This window comes from Typopeltis vanoorti, chromosome 13 (genome assembly GCF_054136105.1).
Source record: "Typopeltis vanoorti isolate ZY-2024b chromosome 13, IOZ_Tvanoo_1.0, whole genome shotgun sequence".
NCBI classification, from domain to species: Eukaryota; Metazoa; Arthropoda; class Arachnida; order Uropygi; family Thelyphonidae; genus Typopeltis; species Typopeltis vanoorti.
The window spans coordinates 70,360,542-70,386,432 of record NC_143561.1 but is presented as its reverse complement, the minus strand read 5'-3'; the positions used below and the strand labels follow the sequence as shown (position 1 = coordinate 70,386,432).

General features: G+C 35.0%; 1 protein-coding gene across 2 annotated transcripts in view; it reads right to left on the bottom strand.

Annotated features, from left to right (window-relative positions):
- LOC150100273 (tudor domain-containing protein 3-like) overlaps window positions 1-25,891 on the bottom strand; it is a 200,131-nt gene that overhangs the window by 127,836 nt on the left and 46,404 nt on the right. For both annotated transcript variants that reach the window (XM_090402783.1, XM_090402784.1), the window contains exon 4: window positions 7,460-7,620. In XM_090402783.1, the coding sequence (XP_090258909.1) occupies window positions 7,460-7,620 (161 nt within the window). The remainder of the gene's footprint in view (window positions 1-7,459; window positions 7,621-25,891) is intronic.

The following is a 25,891-nucleotide window of genomic DNA, read 5'->3' as shown; positions in this document are numbered from 1 at the left end:
CACCCTGAGCCTCCCCGTTTCCCTGTTCCTCTTGCACACCCATTCTCTCATTATCTATACTCATACCACTCACTTCCACATTCATTTCCACTCCTTCAATCTCTCCTGTCTTACTCTCCTGCTCTTCCACATCACTCCCCTCTCGATCTGATTCATTCTCTCTATTCACTTCTCTACCTTCCAGCAGCAGTCTCTCCAAGCGACTCACACCATAACCCTCAAATGCAGTCCATCGCTCCCATACAGCTCACTTCGTCCCTCAAACTCATTCCACACATTAACAAACTGTACTCCCATCTCCTCACACATTTCAGCCAGAATATCATTCATAATCCTTGCTCTCCGCCTCATTTCACCACAATCATACCTAGGCAACACACTGACCACCCTTCCTGTCACACTATTCTCCTTTATCTTTCCAAGCAGTCTCCTGACATTCATTCTGACATGCTCCTTGTTCTCTCTCAAATCATTCGTACCAATTAATACAATTAACTCTTTTGCTCGTTCCCGCCTCATATTCAATGCCTCAATCACTCTACTCATTTTACCGCCTGGAAAACATACCTTGTGCATTTTATCCTCTAGCACACCTTTAATAATGGAATCACCATACAATGCCACTCGCTCATCTTTTGTTAACTCTTTCATGCCATCATGATTTATTTTAATAGTTTTGACCTGCATTCTCTTAATTTCATTCCGCATCCATTTCATTTCTTGCTTCATCCAATCCAATTCACCTTCTGAACCTCGCGACACATTCACTCTATCATTAAATCTTTCTAACTTTCTAACTCTCGATCCTCTCTTCTCACTTTCCCTCTCATTCATCCTTCTTTGTTTCCGTACTTTCGGTCCAACATACGTCCAACTTTCACTGTCATTCTTCTCACTTTCACTCTCACATATCTTTCTTTGTTTCCGTACTTTCGGACTAACATGCGTCCAACTTTCGCTATCATTCTTCTCACTTTTACTGTCATTCATCTTTCTTTGGTTCAGTACTTTCGTTCCAACATGCGTCCAACTTTCGCCATCAGTCATTCTTTTTTCGCAATCATTCATTCTTTCGATTTTTTTTACTTGCGATTTCTGCACCACGCCATTTCTACTTTCATTCGTTCTCTCAATTTCGTTTCTTTCCGCCTCACTTTCGTCCCTTTTAACATCCGTTACGGTTGTCAAATCGCTCTTTTTCTTTTTTCCTGATTTTTTAACATTTTTTCGCCTGTCTTTCCCGCCATCCTCTTTCAAACGTGCACTCACGACACAATCGGTACTAGCACTTTCTGTTATCAACTTCATATTCGCATTCATCAATTCCTCGTTCAGGTCACATTTCGCACACACCCTTCTTCCATCCGCACTAAACATCCACAAATCATTTATGTAATCGAAGGAATACATATAACAGACCTCACACTTAACGAACCTACTGAAATCCAAATTAAAATCATGGAATGACAATGCAGCCGCCATTTTTTTCTCTCTGCAGGTTACTCATCTTTGATATCATATAACTACCTTAATTATGTCAAATATTTAATTGCTTAATCAAAGAAATGTGTTAATGGTAAATAGATTCTGTATTAAATGTTATTAAGCTATTTTATTTGTTCTTATAAATATTATAAAGTCTTATATTTGTAATTTAACTACGCATTTGTTGAAATGCGATTATTCTATTTATTCTTTTTGTGAAAGCTTAATGTTATGTAATAACTCTATGTAGTTGTATAGCCTAATGTAACATTCGCGAGAATGTTTACGTTTATCGGTTGTCATAGAGACGCGTGAAATAAATGAGCGCGTGTGAAGGGTGCGTGGACAGAAGAAGAAGAGAAAATATATGTACGTAGTGGGGAGTCGGAACGGAACTTTGGAACTATAAGGTAGCAAGGAAGTAAACTAAAGAAGTAGAAGTAATTAAAAGATTCCTAAGGATAGGAGTTGAGTAGATATTTTTTTATATAAGTGAATCTTATAGTTGGCTGAAAGCAAAACCAGCCGTAGTAATAAAAAGAAATTATTGCCGTAATCGGATAATTAGAGAACTGGACATTCAAAGAAGAATACTGAATAAATCCAGTCAGTCTACAATTACGACTTATTTCTATACTACGAAAAAAGGAATTGTACGGAGTTAAACTAGTTGATGAATGAAAAATAAGAATAATTAATGTACCTTATAGTTGTTATCTGGAGTTTTTGAAGCGCGATTAGTAATGTTTTAGTTATTTAGTGTTTCGCAAGTGTGATAAATACAATTTGAAAGTGTGCTCACAAAATATTGGAAGTACTGAAGATTATTTCTGGTAAGGACAGTCATATTAGTTTATTTCAGTGTATGAAGATTTAAGTATTAGTTCCGTTGCACTGTTTCTAACATTAACTGTAGCTTACCATCGAGGCTGAGAGTTGAAAATATAGACATTGAAGTGATATCTACCGTGGTTAGTGCCTGTTGTGAGTTAATCGTAGAGTGTAGCTGAGAGATACATGGAAACTGAATAAATAAGAAATTCTATTGTAATAATTTGAGTAAAGAAACTTTGTGATTCTGAAACTGTGAATTTGTATGTGAAAGTTTGGAAGATTGAATTAATATGAATGACTTGACTTGATGTACTAACTTGACTGGTTTGTCATATTTAGAAGTGGAGTTCATGTATTTGTCATATAACCATATATTAAATGTTTTGTTTGTTAATTTAAATATTGTGTTTGCCTGAATTTCTTTTTACTGCACCGTTCACAAAAATTCGAATCTAGTGGGAATCCCAGAAAGAAAATAAATACTTCGGCCCGAATGAATGAAAAGACTGTTAACTAATTTGGAATTAATCCTACTAATTCATATAGACTTATCTAAGGATAGAGTGGTGCAGTATAATAGAAATTTCTCTACCCTTAGATCAGTGATTAATTTGCAATTAGTTTTCCTTATTTTATGAAAGTGACTTATAGCAAGATGGCGGATTCGAACGTCAAAAGGGAAAGAGAACACGTCACGACAAAATGGCACAGTCGGCAGGATTTGTCGTGACGTGTTCTCTTGACGTTCGAATCCGCCATCTTGCTAAAAGTCACTTTCTTAAAATAAAGGAAAACTAATTGCAAATTAATCACTGATCTAAGGGTAGAGAAATTTCTATTATACTGCGCCACTCTATCCTTAGATAAGTCTATATGAATTAGTAGGATTAATTCAAAATTAGTTAGCAGTCTTTTCACTCATTCAGGCCGATGGTATTTATTTTCATTCCTTCTGGGATTCCCGCTAGATTCGAATTTTTGTACACAACATATACACAAACTCCTACCACCACCCAACACAAAAACTAGGCGTCATTAATACTCTAAAAAACAGAGCTTTGAAGATCTGCTCCAATGAACATGCACTGAAAGACAAATTTAAAGTTATCAGCAATACTTTTCTAAAAAATGGTTACAGCCAAAACACTATTAACAAAATTCTCTACAAGACTGCAATAAAAAACAAAGATAAATCAGACTACAATAAAACTATAACCGTTCCTTACATTAAAGGGACATCAGATAAAATAAACAGAATACTACAGAAATACAACCTTAAAGCCACCTTTAAACCTCCTGCAAAATTAAAAACCTTACTCAACTCATCCAAAGACCCACTCCCTCCGCTGGCCCACCCTGGAGTATACCGTATTTATTACACCTGTAACATACCATATATAGGGGAAACAGGACGCACAATTCCTATCATACAAAAAGAACATAAACAACACATTAAATATAATAACTATGGTGAAGCTGGCCTTTCTGATCATACCCGGAACACCTTACATAGAATTGACTGGAAAAACACCAGTTATTTACATCACACCAAAACATGGTATGAATGCAAATATAAAGAAGCCTGTGAGATTATTATCAACCACCCCAATCTGAACAATAATGATAGTCTAAAAATCCCTACCATATGGAAGACACATATTCAACCCACAGAACCTTCTTCTCTAAGAGTAACTATAAACAGGACTGTAGATAATCCAGGATCCTAAATCAAAAATAACAATTATAATGCTAAAAATAGGACATCATTGTTACTGAAAGAAAAACTATCTATAAGAAAGAATGTTCACTCATGTTTTCATAAATAGAATTTAGCTTGATGTAGTTTCTAAATAATTAATTATTTTTAACTCAGCTTGTCCTGTATATGTTCCAGATGATGATCTTAATATGAAGAGTGAAATGTCGGGAAATTAAAAGTTATTTATAACATGGTTGTAAAGTCCATAATTTCTAAAATGAATGGAGGTATAAAAGTCTTACAGTGGCTGCACTGCATAGCTCAGAAGGCTTGGACAGAGGGACAACTCCCAGGACAACAATCAACAAAGCTGGTATGGTAGTAAGTCAACTGAATAAATTTATATGGAATAAGAGAGAAATTAGTCAAAACACTAAATTATCTGTTTACAAGACAGTGTTCAAACCAATTTTAACTTATGGATCCAAGAGCTGGGTCATAAAATAAAACACTTGACCAAAGACTTGAGACTGTAGATATGCGAGTCCTGAGAAAGATTAGGGGCATGAAGAGATGGCATCAATGGCAATATCATATTAAAAGAGGATATTAGGGAAAAATTTGGCATTGTCAGCATCCAGGAATGCATTAGCAGAGCTAATTTCAGGTGGTATGGTCACTTAGACAGAATGGGAGAGGAAAGATTAGCAAAACAAGTGTTCTCTGCCAGGTTGGCAGGAAAAAGACCCAGATACAGGACTGATTTGGAGGAAAATTGCAGATAGGAAGTTAGTAATGATGTAAATTTTTCATGTAGTACTATCATATCCTGTACACCCCCTTTATCAGGAATCTGATGATATTTGCTTCTGCAGTTTTGGATCTGAAAGCTGTAAAAAGTTGATTCTTTTAAAACATTTTATATATATACATTTTTTTAATTTTTTTTTTGTTATGTCCACTTCATATTCAATATCTTCTGTAAGCGCTTGTATCCTAATTTGAAGATCTCATTATTAAAAATAGCATAACATAATCAAGACTTTTTTCTTATGTGATCTGAGAGAGAGAGAGAAAAAAAAAACAAAATTTATACATATATTTATGTTATGGAATATGGTACACTAATGACTAAGAAAGCAGGTGAGCAGAATCTAACTGGTATTATAATTATTATTAGCCATGCCCTTTCCTTGAAATTTTTCTCTGCGTTTGACATTTTTTTTCTTACTCTACTGCTGATGTTCACAAGAACTAGTTTTTCATTATGTCAGATGTACTTTCTAATGACTAGAAATATTCCTCTGTATTTTCCCATACAGGCAATTGCAGCAGATCCAGAAACACAAATATGCCAATACACATACTATCCTGTGCACAGCATCTCTACTTCCCAATCAACAGGTGTAAATTCCATTGTGGCATAAATGTTTATGATTGTTTTTAGATAAATGATTTTCATTATACAGTGTGAGACCACTACCTTGGTTACTAGGAATCTGAAATAGTATTGCATTTGGTCTCTAGAATTAAGAATTACTCAATTCTTAACCAACCTAGCTGGGTTACTAGGTTGCTCAATCCACTAGAGTTTTTTAACTCGTCATGGGGAATGCCATAAAAAAATAATAATAATAAATAAAATAAAATAAATAATAAACAAAATAAGCTGCACTCTTAAATTCCCCATTTTGAAATTTGTCACACCACTCTGCTAGAAACTGCCTCTCATGATTTTATCTTTAATACTTAGCATTAAATGTTACAGCTACTTCCTCCTTTCTTTTATCTCTGCTGCTCAGATAAATAATTTTATGCTTTAGAGGTATCCTACATGTTTCAGTATTCACCTCAATAACATCAACTATGTGGAAGCTGTATTTCCATAGTATCCTTTGCTTGCTCTACTTCTTTTCCAGAGTACCCTTTGTTAGCTCTGTTTCTTTTCCATTATGGTTGATTGGGAACTGCTTTTCACTCTTTGTGCTGGCTTTCTGATAAACAGTATTGACAGTGTTTGATCAGGCAACATCTCAGATCACATAATATATGATTATATTTCCATATTCAAATATATATATTTATTTATTGTGTGTGTGAGAGAGATTACAGTTTACAAGGCAGAATACTGGAATAAGTTGATAACACTTATTTACTTAGTAACACGACGTTTCATCTCAATTGCAAAGGATTTCTTCAGGTATAAATATACAAACTAGTAGACAAAACAGTAAGAACTAACAAAGGTGACAACTGTTATGCAATTATACAAAAGAGACTGATGTTTTTTTTTAATTGTTACAAGTGTTCTGCATGTTTATGCATTCACGTGAACAAGAACATTAATCAAGAACGTTCGTGTGAATGTGCGTAACCATGCAGAACATTTGAAACAATTAGAAATAATTTTTTTTTAAAAAAAAAGCATCAGTCTCTTTTGTATAACTGCAGTTTTCACCTTTGTTAGTCCTTACTGTTTTGTCTACTAGTTTGTATATTTATACCTGTTACTAAGTAAATAAATGTTATCAACTTATTCTAGTGTTCTGCCTTATAAACTTTAATCAAATATTCATGAACTGCAACGTTTACATACTTTATATATATATAATGTTTCAGAATATAATTTGGTGTGTGTGTGTGTGTGTTTATATATATATATATATATATAATGTTTCAGTCTATAATTTGGTGTGTGTGTGTATAATGTTTCAGTCTATAATTTGGTTAATTAGTCCCAACTTTCAGTCCACTCCTCATTCTTTTAATTCTAAGTGTGTAGTGACTAACAGGATAAATGAAGAGCATAAAATTAACAATGGATCAGAGGCTCATTGTTCGGTTAATACTTGCAGATAATTCAGATAGGATCTCTTTTATAGGATATGTTGAGGTCTCCTCTAAGTTTTCTATTTTCAAGCCTTTTTTTTTCTATTCTATTTTCAAGCCTTTTTTTTTCTATTCTATTTTCATTCCTTTTTTTCATTCATTACTTTTATATTTTCATGATCACATGAAAAAAGTGACTGCAGTTCAATATCAACATTTTTTGCATGAGAACTATCTAAATTTACTCATGGATGAAATTAAATATCTGAAATTTTTGCTATGTACTTATGCTCATAATTCATTTGTTTCTTGATTATAAGCAAATTTATAAATTTTTTGCTAACTCCAAAGCTGAAATATCAACATTTATTTTATAAAACTGCTGAAAGATTCAGGTTGTGTGTAGAACTAGTCAGTAAACTGCAATGTGCCCATACTAATGAAATATTTCATTTTTACAGGCAAGCTTTCAATATTTGAATTTCTTTCACTGATAAACTCAGTATTAAGCACACTTAAAACTCTGATCTGACATTCCGATGGTTAGGATTATTTAGTAGACTAACTTGGAGTTAAATTTGCAGGTAAATTAAACAAATAATGCAAACTAACTTGATTAACTTCCATTCTCCCCACTGAAGTCCACTAACTGTCTGTTGACCATCTGTAAGGTACACTCTCAAAAGTTGAGGTGCTACCGATGATGTGTCATTTGCTTTGGGAGCACTAATATTGCGAACCTTTTGAATCTGGAGTACAAATGGTCCTGAAATCTAAAAATTTTAAATATGCTAAATTACCATGATAATAAACATTTCCAAAATATATTTGCTATAGAATAATGTAAAAAGAGGAATTGTAACTCAACTGAGATACGCAAAACACTGTAATGCAAGTTCATGAGCTCATATTTTGTAAATCTCGCAGTGCAGCATGTATATTTCACTGTATTTGTAGTTGTATTGTCTAGAAATACATTGAAATATTATATTTACGGCTATTTTGCCTGCTTCTGTTTATAATTGAAATATATATATTGTCTATAAATATATATAATAAAGAAAGAATGGTTTATCAAGTGCATTACATGGGACACAAAATAGGGGAAGATTCAGTAAAGGTTTGTTCCACTTTCAGTACTTAGTATACATTATAATATTGCATTAATTAAAATACAATCCACATAATATGTAAAAATTCCTCTAGACGTACTGTTCATGAATATTGGTTGGTAATAGTGTAGTACAAAATGAAAAGTTTTCAATAGTGCTAATTTTGTCATTATATATAGTGTGTATGTGTGTCACCAATTCTTGTAAGTGCTGAAAACAGACATATATTAGATATAGGATCATCACTTCTGCATAAACACGTTAGCTATCTCTAAATAAATTTATCACATTACTTGTTATATAATTTAATTTTTGTCACACAATTTCAGATTTTAGAAGTGACCAGGATGGCTATGCCAATAATTAAATATGAAATATAGTGTTAAGAGCATTTTTTCTGTATTATTCTAAAAATTAAAGAATCGGATAGAATAAGAAACTATTTTTTATTGATATGCTGATTAGTTTTGTGAAATCTTTAGTTTCGCATGATCAGGATAATTACGTGAATAAACTAAAAAAACTAGAAAACAGGTGATAATTAATACACATAAAGAAAATATTTTAACATGAATAACAATACAAAGTACACATTTGCTATGATGTTTGCTGGTTCATGGAATGCTGTATACTGCTGGTAACCAAGTCACGAATTAGTAAAGACCAAACCTGATGTAAAATCATTCCTTGTTTTTTGTTGCACTATAAAGGATGTTTCATCATTTCAGCTGATTCTTTGAATGCTCTTGAGAAAATTCATGACTTATTTTTCATGGTATTAAAAACACCACACACACTTATCACAAAGATGTCTTATTAACGCTTATATTTCACTGATTTTCAACTCAGCATCATCAGAGCACAACACACTTGTATACGTGACAGTGAGTGAGTGAAACAATATAATTGCAAAAGACAAAAGATCTAAAGTTCTATTTTTGGTGCCCTCTAACGAGAAAAAAAGTAGCTATCCAGAAGTTTTTCTTAGGATAACCGTCTCCCAAATTTTTGGCAAATTAATGCAACCATATTTGTTAAGGTTGGGAGAATTCTTCAAAGCCATTTCTGACTCAAAAAATAATCTTTCAGATCTATAACGACTCCTAAATAGCACATTTGTTTTCCTAAATCTAATCCTGTGTGAAGGAGTGTCCAAAGCATGGTCTGCCAGTCCCGACTTGCCATAGTAATAGTAGCGAATGTATCTTTCATGTTCTTCCAGGCAGATGTTCACTGATCTTCCTGTTTGCCCATAATAGGCCAAGTCATAGTCACACTCCTAGTCTAGGACATAACTTTGCCGTCACGCCCAAACAAATTCCTAAACTAGATATTATGATGAAAGTAGAACGGGGTATCCACGATCTTCCGCCAGCAATGGCCAATAATGTCCGACTAGATATAGCAAGTATTCTAAACAAGGCTAAGCCTCCAAAAAGCAATATGCCACGTAAGCAAATAACTGCCCTAAAAAAGTTATATAATAATAAAAATATTATTATTACAAAAGCCGATAAAGGAAATGCAACAGTTATCATGAATCTCAAGAAGAGTAACAGAAAAATGCAAAATCTCATATGTGACAGTTCCACATATCAAATTATACATCGAGACCCTATGATGTCTCAAAAGAAAAAAGTCCGAAAATTACTGAAAAAAGTGACATCAAGGCCCAAAGAAATCATCAGGAAAATAAAACCAATTCATGTTAAACCACCCCGTATTTATGGATTACCAAAAATCCACAAAACTAATATCCCCCTATGCCCCATAGTCGATAGCATAGATAGTCCCACATATAAACTGGCCTGGCATTTAGCCAAGTTGCTTGCCCCCCCCTTACTGGCAACTCCTCTACTTTTGTAAAAAATTCAGTCCATTTCAAAACACTGGCTAAAATTCTAATCCCAAAAGATTCAGACATAATGGTTAGTTTCAATATCACCTCCTTATTTACCAATGTACCACTTATAGACACTCTTGATTTAATCAAGTCTAAATTTCCCCCTGATATTTCTGAATTATTTCAATTTACCATGAATGCAGGTTACTTTACATGGGGAGGAAAATTCTACAAACAGATTAATGGTACTGCTATGGGTTCCCCCCCCCCTTCTCTCCAACGTTAGCAAATTTTTACATGGAACACTTTGAAAACAAAGTACTTACCACAGCTACATACAAGCCACAAGTGTGGTTACGCTATGTAGATGATGTATTTGCCATCTGGTCCCATGGACAAGACACTCTGGATGCTTTTGTCACCTACCTAAACAGCCAACACCCCAAAATTCACTTCACAGTAGAAAAAGAATCAAATAACTGTTTACCATTTCTTGACACATTAGTCACCCGCCTTTCAGATGGATCACTATCTTTTTCTATTTACAGAAAGCCTACACCCACACACACACAGGAAGATACCTATATAAACAATCACATCATCATCATCCAGTCCAACAGTACGGCAATTTGAAAACACTTACACACAGAGCCAGAGCCATTTGTTTTAACGATACAGCTCTGACCACTGAACTCCAATACCTAAGAATGTACCATACGTTCTTGGCCAACGGCTACAATCCCTACAAAATAGATAAAATACTACATAGGTCCATTACTCTGCCCTCCCCTAATACACAAGAATACAAAATGACCGTTTCTATTCCCTATATCAGAGGTACATCAGAAAAGATAGCAAAAGTATTGTTGAAACATGGCCTTCACACCACTTTCAAACCTCATGTCAAGCTGGCAACTATGATCCGCTCGCCTAAGGATAAACTTCACCTTTAGCACACCCAGGAATGTATGAAGTTCCTTGTGACTATGACTTGGCCTATTATGGGCAAACAGGAAGATCAGTGAACATCCACCTGAAAGAACATGAAAGATACATTCGCTACTATTACTATGGCAAGTCGGGACTGGCAGACCATGCTTTGGACACTCCTTCACACAGGATTAGATGAAGGAAAACGAATGTGCTATTTAGGAGTCGTTATAGATCTGAAAGATTATTTTGTGAGTCAGAAATGGCTTTGAAGAATTCTCCCAACCTTAACAAATATGGTTGCATTAATTTGCCAAAAATTTGGGAGACGGTTATCCTAAGAAAAACTCCTGGATAGCTGCTTTTTTTTCTCGTTAGTGGGTGCCAAAAATAGGACTTTAGATCTTTTGTCTTTTGCAATTATATTGTTTCACTCACTCACTGTTGCATATACAAGTGTGTTGTGCTCTGATGATGCTGAGTTAAAAATCAGCGAAATATAAGCATTAATAAAACATCTTTGTGATAAAAGTGTGTGTGTGTGTGTGTGTTGTTAATACCATGAAAAATAAGTCATGCTTTGCATTTTCTTTCATTCTCAACATCGTTGAAGTGTTCTGATCAGCATATTTCTCATGACCTGCATGTCTGTCCTATGTAGTGTAAACCACAACCACAGCTGATCTTGTAGACCAGCGGTTCCCAACCTTTTTGTTCCTAGAGCACATTCTAAAATACCGGTAGGGCGACGGGCACCATCTATTTTTTCAAGCAAATTTTTTGAATTCTTTTGTTAAATAAATACATATAAAGTTTACATTATAATCAAATGTTTCATTACTTAAAAGTTTACATTATATAAAAATTTAAATATATGTAAGTAAGTTAGTGTGATCTTTGCATTGCATTTCATTGGCCAGTGCTTCATAATTAGGAGAATATGATGATATTCCAGTTCTTAAACTGGAATGAACAACTTCGAATGCACGTCTACTTTACATTGTATGCATTTAATACTTGCCATGTGTCATTAACGCACATCATATAGCATGCCATGAATTGTTGCGTGATTATTTCAAACTATACGACACACTGCTGAACAGCGGCGGGCACACACACACAAATTGGTCGACGGGCGCCATGGTGCCCGCGGGCATAGGGTTGGGAACCCCTGTTGTAGACACTTAGTTTTTTAAGTGGCATATGGGGAAGTTTAGTTAACCTCAGATGATTGGAGTTGTTGATTGGGTAGATGGCGACCTTTACATTATTCCTGCAAACATCTGGAATAGTTTAGATATAACTCTATGAAAAATTAGAGCACACTGGCACAGTAAGCAAAGACAGAATGAAGAATAAACTATTTAAGCTTAATCAAAGAAAAAAGTCACAGTGAAAGATTACCGCTTAATAAAATAGTCATTAACAAATCCTCAAGAGCATTATGAAGTCAATATCCTTTCACGAAATTTCATCTTTGTGATGTCACCTAGTAGGATTCCAAAATTAGATGGCAAGTGTAGAAAAGAAAAAAAAAGCCTTCAAAGAATTCCTAGAGATGCTGCAGATTTTCTTTGCATCCAAACAGCTTTCGTACTTTTACAAGCAAAACCAACCACTAATAATATTACAAAAATAGAATGAAAGGCTTTAGAAACCATTAAACAAGATAAGAACACTGTAATACTGAAAGTTGAAAAAGATAACTCAATAACAGTGTTAAATTCAGCAGAATACATTTTTAAAAAAATGCAATTATTTCTATACAATACTAACATCTATGAAAAATTAGTTCATGACCCTACAGGATATTTCCATAATAAGACCAACAACTTGATAAAAATAAATGAATAAAAATTAAAAAAAAATAAAATTAAATAAAATAAAAAAAAAAAAAATATATATATATATATATATATATATAATAGTGTTCAGCACATTATACATATGCTGAATTTGTCTGAAGATATAAAAATAACATTTTGAATCAATACATCCTTCAGTTCCAAGAATATATAGAGTCCCTAAGGTGCATACTCAGGATTTACCACTGAGATCTTTTATGGATGCAAAATACTCTCCAACTTCGTTGCTATCCAAACATCTAGCAAACCTGCTAAGTCTTCACAATGGCCAAACATTCTCTTTTACAAAGAATACAACAAACTTCAAAAAAAAAAAAAAAGCATCAAAGACATTACAATAAATCTTACTGATATACTTGCAAGCCTGGACATAGTAAATCTGTTCATAAACACCAAGAACAAAAACTTTCCGCCTATTACAAGATCTCTTCCCACCAGACACAGTGGATATCTTTAAACATTGCATCAACAGCACATTTTTCAAATCCCAAGAGAAATATCTTGGGATTTGAATCTATTCTGGGAGAAAAAAAATGTCTTTCAGTATCAAACAACACAACTTAAAATTGAAGGAGATACTGTTTGTTAATGATATGTTTATCACCTGGCCTAGCTCTATTACCCAATTAGAAGATTTCATCACGTACCTCAACAACTTTCATCCTTTAATTAAATTCATTCAAATTAGAAGCAACCAGGTCTTTATTGTTTCTGGACACACTTATATCCAAACAGAACACAATTTCTCAGTCTACCGGAAGCCAATAAATAGATGTGCAGACATATGCATTGTCTGCCATGGCTGTAAATTGCACATGTTCTTCTGGCTAGTGTGTCTGCCTTGCAAAATGAAAAATCCTAATGCCTCCATATGAGACTGTTTAACTCATCTTCAGTTGAAAAGCCCCGATAAAAGTTCTTTGCTGCCTATATGAGATTTACACCCAAGTCTTTCCAACTAAAGGGCGTCATCTATACTGACCAAGCTTTATGAAAGCTCATAAAGAATTCTTACTTAATAAAATTTACGATGGAACTATCTGCATTTTGCTTTTATCTCGCATTTCATCCTCTCTATAACATCTTTGTGTTAATTTGTATAAATTAAGTGAAACAGCTTTTTTATTTTGTGAATATAATATGATATTTTTACATTATTCAAAACTACCTTGAAACAATAGTAGCTTCCAGGCAGTATGCTATCTTCATTTTATTTCAGCAAATCTTTCTAATGATTCAGAAAATTCCTCTACTTTTTTGTGACTTTCTGTGGGACCAGAGACAAATAAATTGCTATCCAGTTATCTATTCTGACCATTTCACTTGCAAAATCCAGTTTAATTCCAGAAGTTCATCTTCAAGTTTAGTTAGAATATATTAGCTACTCCTTCCCTTCCCTGAATACCACTCTCTAAATAAATTATCTTATATTTGTTATTAAGAAAGGTCTTGCATATTGTAGTCTTCTTAGTATCAGTAACACTGGTTATATCATAATGGTATTTCCATAATTCTGTTAATAGTTCTCTTTTCCAGTGATATTCCAGTCATAAATACAGTTGGATACCAAGTTGTGTAACTGGGTGACACTAAAAGTTAGCATGTTATCTCATTACACTGTACCATCCTAACAAAACTATGCAGTTTCATCTAGAGAATATAAATTGGTTAGCTAAATCTGAAATGGCTACATTCATCTATTATCCCAGCATCTAATAAGGACACAAGATCAAAAATTCTCAGATGTTTCTGCATTTTTTTTTTTTTTAATGATATTCCCATCTAAAAAAGATTGAGATCCATAGCACATTAAGTTACCAAATTTTCTAAGAGATAAATAATATTTTAGGAGCCCCACTCCAGAACTCAATACATAATACTTTTTCAAGAACCTCAGACCTCTAATAATCAGAGTGGATTAGATTATGGGAGAATGAAAAATCAGAGTGGATTAGATTTTTATTATTACTAGAATGGTATCTCCATGGGGCCAGAAGACTCATTTCGGGTGATCCATTATTCACACAACATCTATCATACCTCTCCTTCACTGATTAAGAATTCACAATCACCTCTAGCAACGCATTCATCATCCACAAAGCAAAAAAAAATTTAGTCCTGACAACCTTGCTAACTACACTCTTCCACAATTTCCAGTGGTGAGCTTTTGTTCTCTCCCTTCCTGACATGTACTGAAAAAGTCTTCAGTGACAATCCTATAAAACCTTTATAATAACTTATGATTCTATCATGTCTCCTGTTTTTCACCTATCAGCTAGTTTGTGAAGCCCACAGACCATCAATTCATTCTCATAGAAAATGGTCCATAGCACTTCTACAATTTTTGTCGCTTGCCTCTGGATCCTCTCGACCACTTCTATATCCCCATGGAATCTGGGTGTTCAGATCTGTGCACAGGAGTCCAGATGTAGCAGAATTATTAAAGCTTTAGCCCATAAGACATGACTGAAATATGATGGAAAAATTTTGAAATGATACATAATGAGGTTGCAAGAGACTGTTTGGGTGCTCAGAAGGGGAAAAAGAACAACATTTGGTTATCAGACAAGACCTGAAGACTCATACAAGAAAGGCACAAAGTTAAAATGATGTTTGAAAATAATAAATGCCAGAGAGATAAAGAAATTCATTTCAGCAATTATAGAGAGAAAGACAAGTTACTTAAAAGATCTGCAAGAGAGGATATAAGGAATCATGTGGACAGTTTGGCATAAAAAGTACAAAGGATGCAAACAGAGCAAGCATATTGCTCTGTTTGCATCCTTTCATTATAAGAAAATTATAATGTAGACTACTATATCAACTAAAATAAATTGAATTAATACTTCCCATATTTCAATGAAGTCAAATTGCCATCATCAAGAAATAAAAACATAAGAAACATGCATGCAGGCATTATGCTAAGTAACAAAGATGAAGCATGTCAACTGAGAATAGGCGTAACGTCCTAAATAGTGATCGCTAAACTAATTAATTTAGTCCTGTTATATAAAGTTTTAATAATTCCGTATTGTTGGGAGGGAGAGGAGTGACTGTATCTGCTGGTGTGTGTGTATGTGTGTGTGTGTGTGGGTGGGTGGTTTTTTTGTAAACAGAAAATGCCAGGGATTCATCAGGCTGGTGTGTAATTAAAGTATCTGGGAAGGGTTGACTGTTGACTGGAAAGGTCATTTTCTTTTCTAATGTGAACTGGAACCTGGGATGTTGATTGTTTAGATATGTAAAAAATATGTTGAGAGCATCCAGGCCATGTGGCCAAATAGAGAAAACATCAACAAAGCATAACCAAACAGTGGGTCTATTTGGGTCAGAGTTTAGAGCTTTATCTTCAAATGTTTCTGTGAGGAAATTAGCTGTGGGGGGTGGGGAAGAAAGCAGAGATCACTATTTAGGTCTACTCTCAGTTGCTTCATCTTCATTACTTAGTGTAGTGCCTGCACACACACACACACACACACACACACACACACACACACACACACATCTCATATTTTTTATTCCCTGATGATGGCAATTTGACTTTTCGAAATATAGGAAGTATTAATTAAATTTATGTTAGTTAATATAGTAGTCTGCATTGTAATTTCTTAAAAAATACAGCTATGAATGGTCAATGTATATGCCTTACCACCAGACAAGTAAATGCTATAAAAGATAAAGATGGTTTGCTGCTAACTGAAGAGGATAACATTGTTAGAAGATAGAAAGAACACGTGGATAAAATTCTAAATGTAGATAACAATATAAATTACATGATTATAAGGTTAATAATGGGAGAACTTCCTGCAGGTATAAATTTAAACAGAACATCAGAACCTATAACTAAAAATGAAATAATGAATGTAATAGAGAAAATGAAAAGTGGAAAGACTTCGGGCAACAAAAATGCTTAAAAGATACCTAAACAGTGGAAAGAAGCAATGATAATAATAATCCCCTACGAAAGGAGATTTCACTAGATGTGAGATATGGAGGGGAATTAGCCTACTCTCAGTACCTGCAAAAATTTTCTGTAGAATATTGATAAATAGGATTTAAAATGACGTAGAGCAGATATTAAGGCATGAACATTTGTTTTAAAACAGGTAAGAGTACTATGCATCATATTTTTACTTTAAGGAACATGATTAAACAAAGAATTGAATTTAGACGCTCATTATACCTAAATTTTATCGATTTTGCTAAAGCATTTGAACAGAGAAACATCATGGTCAATTATTAAAAGTTATGAAATTCCCAACAAATATGTGAGAACAATCAAAGAAATGTATAAGGGAAGTAAAAGCTGTGCTATTACACAGCAAACAACATTCGAATGCTTTGAGATAAGATCTGATGTGAGATGTAATGTCTGGGATATTGTTTAATCTAGTCACTGATTATCAGAAAAGTTACAGGTGCAAGAAGAGGAATTAAATCAAATCCTATATCACAGTTATGCTGATGACATAGTCTTGATATAATCAAAATACATACAATGATATACAAACAAAATAAGAAGATTTGTACAAAACAGCTGAAATGGTTGGTCTTAAAATAAATATGACTAAAAGTGCTTAAATTAAACAGCAAATGCCACAAAGAGATTAAAATCAATTAGCATGCTACGGGAAAAGTTAAGAATTTTACATATTTAGAAGCAAATGTAGATACCGAAGATAAAACTCTATCCTCCTTCAATGCCTATACTGAAGCCCAAAACAGATGCAAAAAAATTATCAATGCTTCCAAAACAGAATTCGAACAGGCAAAAAAGCAGGAAATTTGCAGCCTGTCCATACTTTCTGGTCTCTTGCCAAAGCAATTGGTCATAACTTTTGCCCTATACTATTCCCATCCCCTATCATACCCAGATGGCTCAACTGCAACATCACCCGCAGAAGAAGCTAATCTCCTGGCTTCACACTTTGTCTCCAATATGTCTCGAAGTCATTCCAACAGCCCAACGTACAACGTCCCCTGTATCCTTTTGCCAAAAAGAAATCGCAAACCTGTTGTCTAAATTAGACACAAAAAAGGCTCCTGGCACTGATGGCATTCCTCCAATTGTCCTGACGGTCTGTGCAGCAGAACTGACTCCTATCCTATGCCGTCTGTACATACTCTCTTACTCACACTGGTGTGTGTGTGTGTGTGTGTGTGTGTGTCTATATCCCAAAGCTTGGAAATTGGCCTATATTGAACCCATTCCTAAAAAAGGTGACAAATTGCTGCCATCTAACTACTGCCCTATCTCATTCACTCACCTGAGTCAAGTGATAGAGAAACCATCAATGCTCAACTCCTACTCTACCTTGAAGGTACCCAGCTATTAAGCAACCACCAGTACAGATTCCATTGCTGCCGATCAACAGGTGATCTGCTTTCATATTTCACCCATCTCTGGACAAATGCCATGGAGAAATTTGGTGAATCCCAAATGGTTTGCCCTTGATATCTCTAAAGCCTTTGAAAGGGTCTGGCACAAAGGCTTACTAAGCAAACTCCCATCATTTGGACTGTCTCAGGACTTCTCCAGATGAATTGCCAGCTTTCTGTCTGGACACACACACACTATGTGTGATGGTACACAGCTCCCTATCCTCTTACCATCCAACTAATGGGGTCCCACAAGGTTCAGTTCTCTCATCGACCCTCTTCCTCCTGTATACCAATGGCCTACTTTAGTTGACCTCCGACCCATTTGCAGATGACAGCACATTGCACTTCTCCCTTTCATTTGATAAACCTTACCCTACACAACTCACTTCAACTTGCAGAACATCAACAAAACTTCCTTAATTCGGACCTCCAGACATCCTCCAATGGGGCTCAGATAACCTCGTTAACTTCAATTTGATAAAACTCAAATTCCCAGACAAGATGAAATCTCTCTTCTCGGAATTACCATGACATCAGGCCTCTCCTGGCATAAACACATCACAATCATTGCATCCTCAGCTTCCAAAAAACTAGGATTTCTCTTTCGCTCAAGACGTTACTTCACCTCTAAACAGTTGTTAACTTTATACAAATCCACCTAGCTATTGAATACCTGTTCTCACATTTTGAGTGGCGCTCCCAAAAGCTCCCTCAAAATGCTCGACTCAATACAGAGGAGAGCAATTAGACTGATAAATGACCCATCTCATAACCAACCCACTCCCCTCACTTTCACATAGACGTTTAGTCTCTGTGAAAGTGAAAAAAATAAAAAAACTGACAGGGATATAATGCAAAGGTTGGCAAAAGCTAATACTGCTTTCAGAAAATTAAATAATATATGAAAATTTTCAAAATACCATAATAAAACCAAATAAAGATCTTCAATGTTAAGGCCATATTATATGGATCGGAGACATGAAAGCTGACCAAATAGTTTTCAAACCAAATGTCTGCATAAAATATTAAAAATATTTTGGTCCCAAAATATAACAAATGATGACTTATACAAACTGACCAGCAAAAAAGCATTGCCGATGAAATAAAAATATAGAGATGAAAATGGATTTGACAAATACTGAGAATGGACAGCAGAGAGAGAGAGAGAGAGAGAGAGAGAGAGAGAGAGAGAGAGAGATTTGTAAAGTGGCTTTGACATGGATCCCAGAAGGAAAATGGAAAAGTGGAAGGCCTAAATTAGCTTAGCAGAGAATGACAGAAAAAGGAAAGAAGACTGGGCGGCCAAAACAGCTGCAGAGAAGCCAAACTGGTGGCTCAGGACAGAGCTGTCTGAAAGAAATGGATTTCAAGCTTTGATGAGGCAAGAAGAGGATAAGTAAAATAGAGAAACAATGACTTCTCTATTTGTGCTTGTCAGTGTTCTTCAACAACTACGTAATCCAATATGCTGTTTTGGCTACCTTTGCAATATGAGGGTGGTCTGAAAAGTTCTCAGCCTACAATATATATATACAGGCTTTTAAAATTGAATGCCAACAAGTTTCTCCTTTCCCAACTGACTACCCATATATGGTACTAAAGTACTATATGTACTAAGGTACTAAAGGGCCCAACATATAAAAAAATAAAAAAATAAATAAAAAAAACTGACAGGGATATAATGCAAAGGCTGACAAAAGCTAATACTTCATTTCAAAATTATTTTTATTTTTCAACATAATCTCCCTGTTTTGACTAATACATTTATTCCAGTGATGCTCCAGTGCCATTATCCTGTCCCTGTAGTTGTTCTCAGTATAATCTGCAAAATACCCTTCTATAGCTACAATCACCTCTTGATTTCAAGAAAAACGCTGACCAGTGAGGAAGTGTTTTAGTTTTGGGAAGAAATAGAAGTCAGAGGGAGCCAAATCTGGAGAATAGGATGGATGTTCCAACAATTCATAGTGCAGATCCCTTAATTTTCCTATTGCCAAAACACTTTCGTGGGCAGGCGCATTGTTCTGATGAAAGATGATTTTTTTTTTCTTTGCAAACCAGGTCTTTTCTCATGAATTTTTTCATCTAGTCTGGTTAAAAGATTGGAATAATATTCCTTGGTTATTGTTTAACCCTTTTCAAGATAATTAACAAACAAAAAGTCTTTAGCACATCCCAAAATACCAATGCCATGACCTATCCTGCTGATGGAACTGACTGTTGTTTAATGGGAAGAAATAGAAGTCAGAGGGAGCCAAATCTGGAGAATAGGATGGATGTTCCAACAATTCATAGTGCAGATCCCTTAATTTTCCTATTGCCAAAACACTTTCGTGGGCAGGCGCATTGTTCTGATGAAAGATGATTTTTTTTTTCTTTGCAAACCAGGTCTTTTCTCATGAATTTTTTCATCTAGTCTGGTTAAAAGATTGGAATAATATTCCTTGGTTATTGTTTAACCCTTTTCAAGATAATTAACAAACAAAAAGTCTTTAGCACATCCCAAAATACCAATGCCATGACCTATCCTGCTGATGGAACTGACTGTCTTCTTTGGCGCTGTTATGTCGTTGTTTTTGTTATTTATATCTTCCCTTTCTATCTTTCAATCGCTATTTTACTTCATCAGATATCGGGCCTAATATACTCACATCTAGGATTGTTTCCTCTTTGGATACTGGCAAATTTATATTATGCTGCGACAGCCAGTATCCTATAGCAGAAAAGATCCTTACTCAGGGAGACAATACTAGATTCTGAAGGGCTCTAACACAATGTTTAGTTTAATATGGCTGTATAGATTCAGACTGCAGTTGTAACCTAAATCAATGATTATATACACTTTCTAATTCCTTCCTGCCAAAAGAGGTTCTATTTTTATAAGTGGTAATTCAGAATCGTAATCAGGTTTAGGCAAATAAATCATGTTTATTGGAATATCAAAGCAAAATACACTAAAGAATTTCATGCAATTCAATACTAAATAAGGGAACTCAAGTTAAAGATCAACAAACTTTAAGTTTAAATCAAAGGTTATAAATCATGTAAAAAACAGTAACTGATAATTGGGATAGATAGCAAATGATATGGTGTTAAACCAAAAGTCCTTTCTGCAAGCAATTCATAAGATTATATAAAACATTCTACTGTTATTCAGTTACTATAAATCTACAATCTCAGTTTCGTTATGTTAGATCAGTCACATACAACATAAAAGATCTCTCTTCCAAACAATTCTTCTTTTTCTCAAAAGGAGGCTAACTGACTATCTAATTAGAGTCTGTCCATAAAGTCCTTTAGAATAATGTTCATAATTTACATTCACAAATAATTTTCTCTCTTCTAAGGAATTCTAAACACAAAATAGAGTAATTCTACTTTACCGAACTTTTTCTGACTTCTTTCAACACCACGTGTACGTCTGGTTACCCCTTGTCTATTGGCTGTCCTTACGCCAGTGTAGAGGCTACACTATCTTCATAATTACTGCCGAACACGGACTCTATTCTTTGCATCTCAGGAAACATCTCTATTCCTCTGGATGGGACTTTTCAGCGAGGGCTCGATTCTGCTAGGACTGGAAATTTCACCTTCAGCTCTGCATGGATTCCTACCCCATTCTCAGGAAAGCTCGCCATCCAACATCGTAGAACTGACACTTCATTCCCCCTTACTCAAACCACCGGCTAACTTCCGAACCAGGAACCAAGAAAACAATAAGACAAGAGAGAGCCGATGCGACGCTCATTCCCTTATATTCTTTCGAGCTGCCCCCTTTTTCGGAGTCCCCTTTGCACACGACCTATATCTTTTCTCCCCTCATCCCTTGCTCTCCCCTTTGTTGTTATACTCTTGCATTCATGGAATTCGTGTTGACGTACCTTCCGCATAAGCTCCTGCCTCTGGCGTTACGCTGGACACGTGCAGTTGTATACCTTCTATGAATTGTTACTTAATATCTACCTGGTCACTCACAATCATTCTATACAACTAAAGTGAGGCATAAATAATATTAACAAATTCCTCTTTTAAGACATTCTCTAATTTGATCTTGGTATGATCACAATAGATTAAAGTAGATGGTACATAAAAATTAATGCAATTTTATACATATGTGAAGACGTTTCACTTTAATTTCAGCCGATGTGCAGGTATTTCTCTTTGTCTGTGTAGTTTAGTATGTTAGACCTTGAATGATTTCTTTGCAAGATTCCTTCATTCAGGATCTAATACGCTGAACAACTGGCTTCTGTCCACTGTTGTTTGGATTCTGGTATGTAATGGTGAATCCAAGTCTCATCCATAGTAATAAATCAACGCACAAAATCAGTTTTATTCTTGTTGAAATGCTCCAAGCATTGCACCTGCTGTGAGCAAGAAAAGCACCCATCTTGCACGAAGCTTTTTCATATGTAATTCTTCATGCAAAATATATCTTACACATTCTTTAAAATGCCTATAGTCTCAGCAATTTCACGCACTTTGACACGCCAGTCATCCAATACCACATCGTGCACTTGATCAATGATTTCTGATGTTGTACACTTTTTGGACGTCCTTCACATGGATCCACTTCAAGGCTGGTACGGCCACGTTTAAGCTCAGCAGCCCATTTTTTAATTGTTGAAAATGAAGGAGAAGAGTGCCCATAAACTTTTATGAACTTCAAATGAATTTTTTTTGGCATTAAACCATCTTTTACAAAGAATTTTATAACCACACAATACTCAATTTTATCCATTTCAATCAACACTTTTGATTCAGACAGTTGTATAAAACAAACTACTTGACAGAATGACTTGCAATTTCACATGGATGCTTATGACAGATGTACCAACTTCGAAGAAAAAATTGTGCTGATAGTATTGCCATCTATGGTCGAGGCCGAGAACTTTTCAGACCACCCTCGTATTATGCCCTGTGGACTTCAACTCCCTGTCTACAATCACCACAAAGTCTCTGGTCTCATCATTTTCCTGCAGTTCAGTTCCATCAATATAGTACACAACTTGTGATCTCTTTTTCCCAAAGTGTCTCACCTTACACTTGGTCACATTAAACTGGCAGCCCATATAAGTCTTCCCGCAAGATTTCTGCATGACCTTTATTTACTATTGCTTTTCCCAGTTTTGCATCATCAAAAAACAATTGAAGATTTCCTGTCAAATCATTTCCTATATCATTGATGCATATATTATAGTTGGAAATTTTTCCACTTGTTTATACTATAAATTACTAATGTCAAGAAATATTCTCAGTTTAATCCTTTATCCAAGTGTAAGCAAACAAAGTTTGCGCCCAAAGAGGCATGTGATGTGAAGTCATAAGCTTCTATGTATCCGAGTTGTTCTGTCCTGAAAATAATTCAGATGTAAACTTTGCTTACACTTGGATAAAGGATTAAACCAAGAATATAATTTCTTGCCATCTTTAATTTATGATGTACATATTAAACCAACAGAGGACCAAGTGCTGAGCCCTATGGTACACCAATGGTCACCTGCCTTCTTCTTAACTCCATTAATCACTCTACTATTTGTCTATCAGCCACTGTGTAACTGAAATCACCAAATTCATATCTATTCCCATTTATTCCAATTTATACAATAGTTCTATGTGGAATTCTGTCAAATGCCTTTATAAAGTCTAGCAATATCACTGAGTAGCTATTTCCTTATCAAACTCCATTGTCACATTATAAAAAATAAGCAAATTACTAAGACGAGACCTACCCTTTACAAAACCATGTTATTTCTTATAGAGTACCATATTCCTATCTACTCCATCCTAAATTCTCTTTCACCAATTTCTCCAATACCTTAACTACTACTCTGTAATAACTGAGTAGCCAGCTTTTCCTCTAGTCATTTATTGCATATCTTGGTGGATTGCTCCGTCTCTTCGAGCTTCACCACCAACGCAGGAGTGACTAAGGGCTTTGTTCTATCTCCTACCTTCTTTTTCCTGTATGTAAATGACCATCTCTCAATCACAACAAATCTTACAACTTTGCTGATAATAGTATTCTCCATTCATCCTACTCATTTCACAAATCATGCAATGCTCAGACATCCCAAGCTTCAAGATCATCTTCAACCAGCATCTTAAACATTAATCTGCAGACCAATGGAACAAGGAAAATCAGGCCACCTTCAATACCACCAAAATGCAGTCTTGCCTTTTCTGTTCCAACTCACCTATCTTTACTCTTAGTAATACACAAATCACTAGATAAGTTCAGCTCTCTCTGCTTAGACTAAGATTTACATTTCTATCCTCTCCTGACATAAACACATCACATCAGTATCTTCCTCATATCCAAAAAAACTATGCATTCTCTTCCACTCAAAATGTTATTTTACACCTATCCAGCTACTAACTCTATACAAATTCAAAATTCACCCATCCTTAGAATATAATGCTCACAACTAAATGGCACACCTAACCCACCCCCTTAAAAATTCTTGATGCTATCCAGAGGAGAATAATTTGGCTCACAAATAATTTCTCTGTTACAGACTCACCTCAACCTCTATCTCATACACACACATTTCAACACTGTCAACTGCAGGTACGTCCATGGTCACTGCTCCACTAACTCTGACATTATTCCATTCCTCCACTATCTGTTGAACCTGTTAAAATAGAAGCTACTACCCAGCATCCCATTTCAGTGCAACTGCAAACACACTGAACCTGTTTCTCTTCTTACTCTTTTATTCCATCTGCCTCTGTCCTCTGGAACAGTATGTGTTGCTAAGTGGTGTCATTTAGTCAAGTATTATTATGCAATATTCTTTCAAAAATGTCTTCATTATGGCTCTGACATGTATGAGGAAAATGGCGACCAAGCCATCAATGTTGACTGATATCAACATGCAGGATTTAGTGAGATGTAGTGTGTGTTTAATATTTTCGTTGCTGAGAGTGAACGACTTGTGATATGAGAGCAAGAATGGAAAGAATATTTGTTGGAAATATTTCGTGAGTAAAAGAAATGCGAATCATGTCGGGAGGGAAAGAATGAAGTGATTGATATTATGGATATAAGGCAGGATTGTCAAACTGCTATGGAGAATGTAGCGGAAGCAGTGAATGATAGTGCACGAAATATGAAAGAGTATTAGAACTAGAGATATTAGGGATCTGAAGGAAGTGGTTGACAGTACTAATGTGGATGACGAGATGCCAATGTGGAAAGAAATTGCACGCTTATGTGGGCTCCTTCACAGGAACAAAACATGAGCTTGATCGACTGGAGAAATAATTGACATGGTACAGAAGGACAAAGAATAAAAGAAAGAGTGAATGAGAAAAAGCATAAAAATGCATGCAAGAAACTGAGATAAAAGAGATAGCATTGTATGGGGATTTGATAATAAGAGGCATACTTAATGAGAAAGTGATGAAATCATGTACATACCTGATGGACTGCACTTAAATGGTTTTGGAGTCAGATGCTTGGAGAAAGTGTCGTTCAGTGAGAGGTTGGAAGTGCAAAAGCAAGAAACTAGACATATTAGTGGGGGGGGGGGTGTTCTGAATGGTTTGGCTTAAGGAAACATGCTAACCAGTTTGGTCATGCATCTTTACCATTAAAATTTTTTTCCATTTCTGGCAGTAACACTGTCACATTTATGGAGAAATATAGTATTAACTAGTGTAGAACTTTTCACTTCACTAAGAAGTTTTAAACAACTGCAACAGCAGTAGTGCAAAGTAAGTTTAATTTAATTTTAATCTTAACATATAATGTAAGAGATATTTTTTTCCTTTTCTTTGCACCCTTACTTGAATTTTATCAGCCATAATTAATAATAATGAAATAATATAAGCAGTTTATATAATAGTTGCAGTATCCACTGTAACACTTTTATACCTTCATATTTCATCATTTCTGAATAAATACATC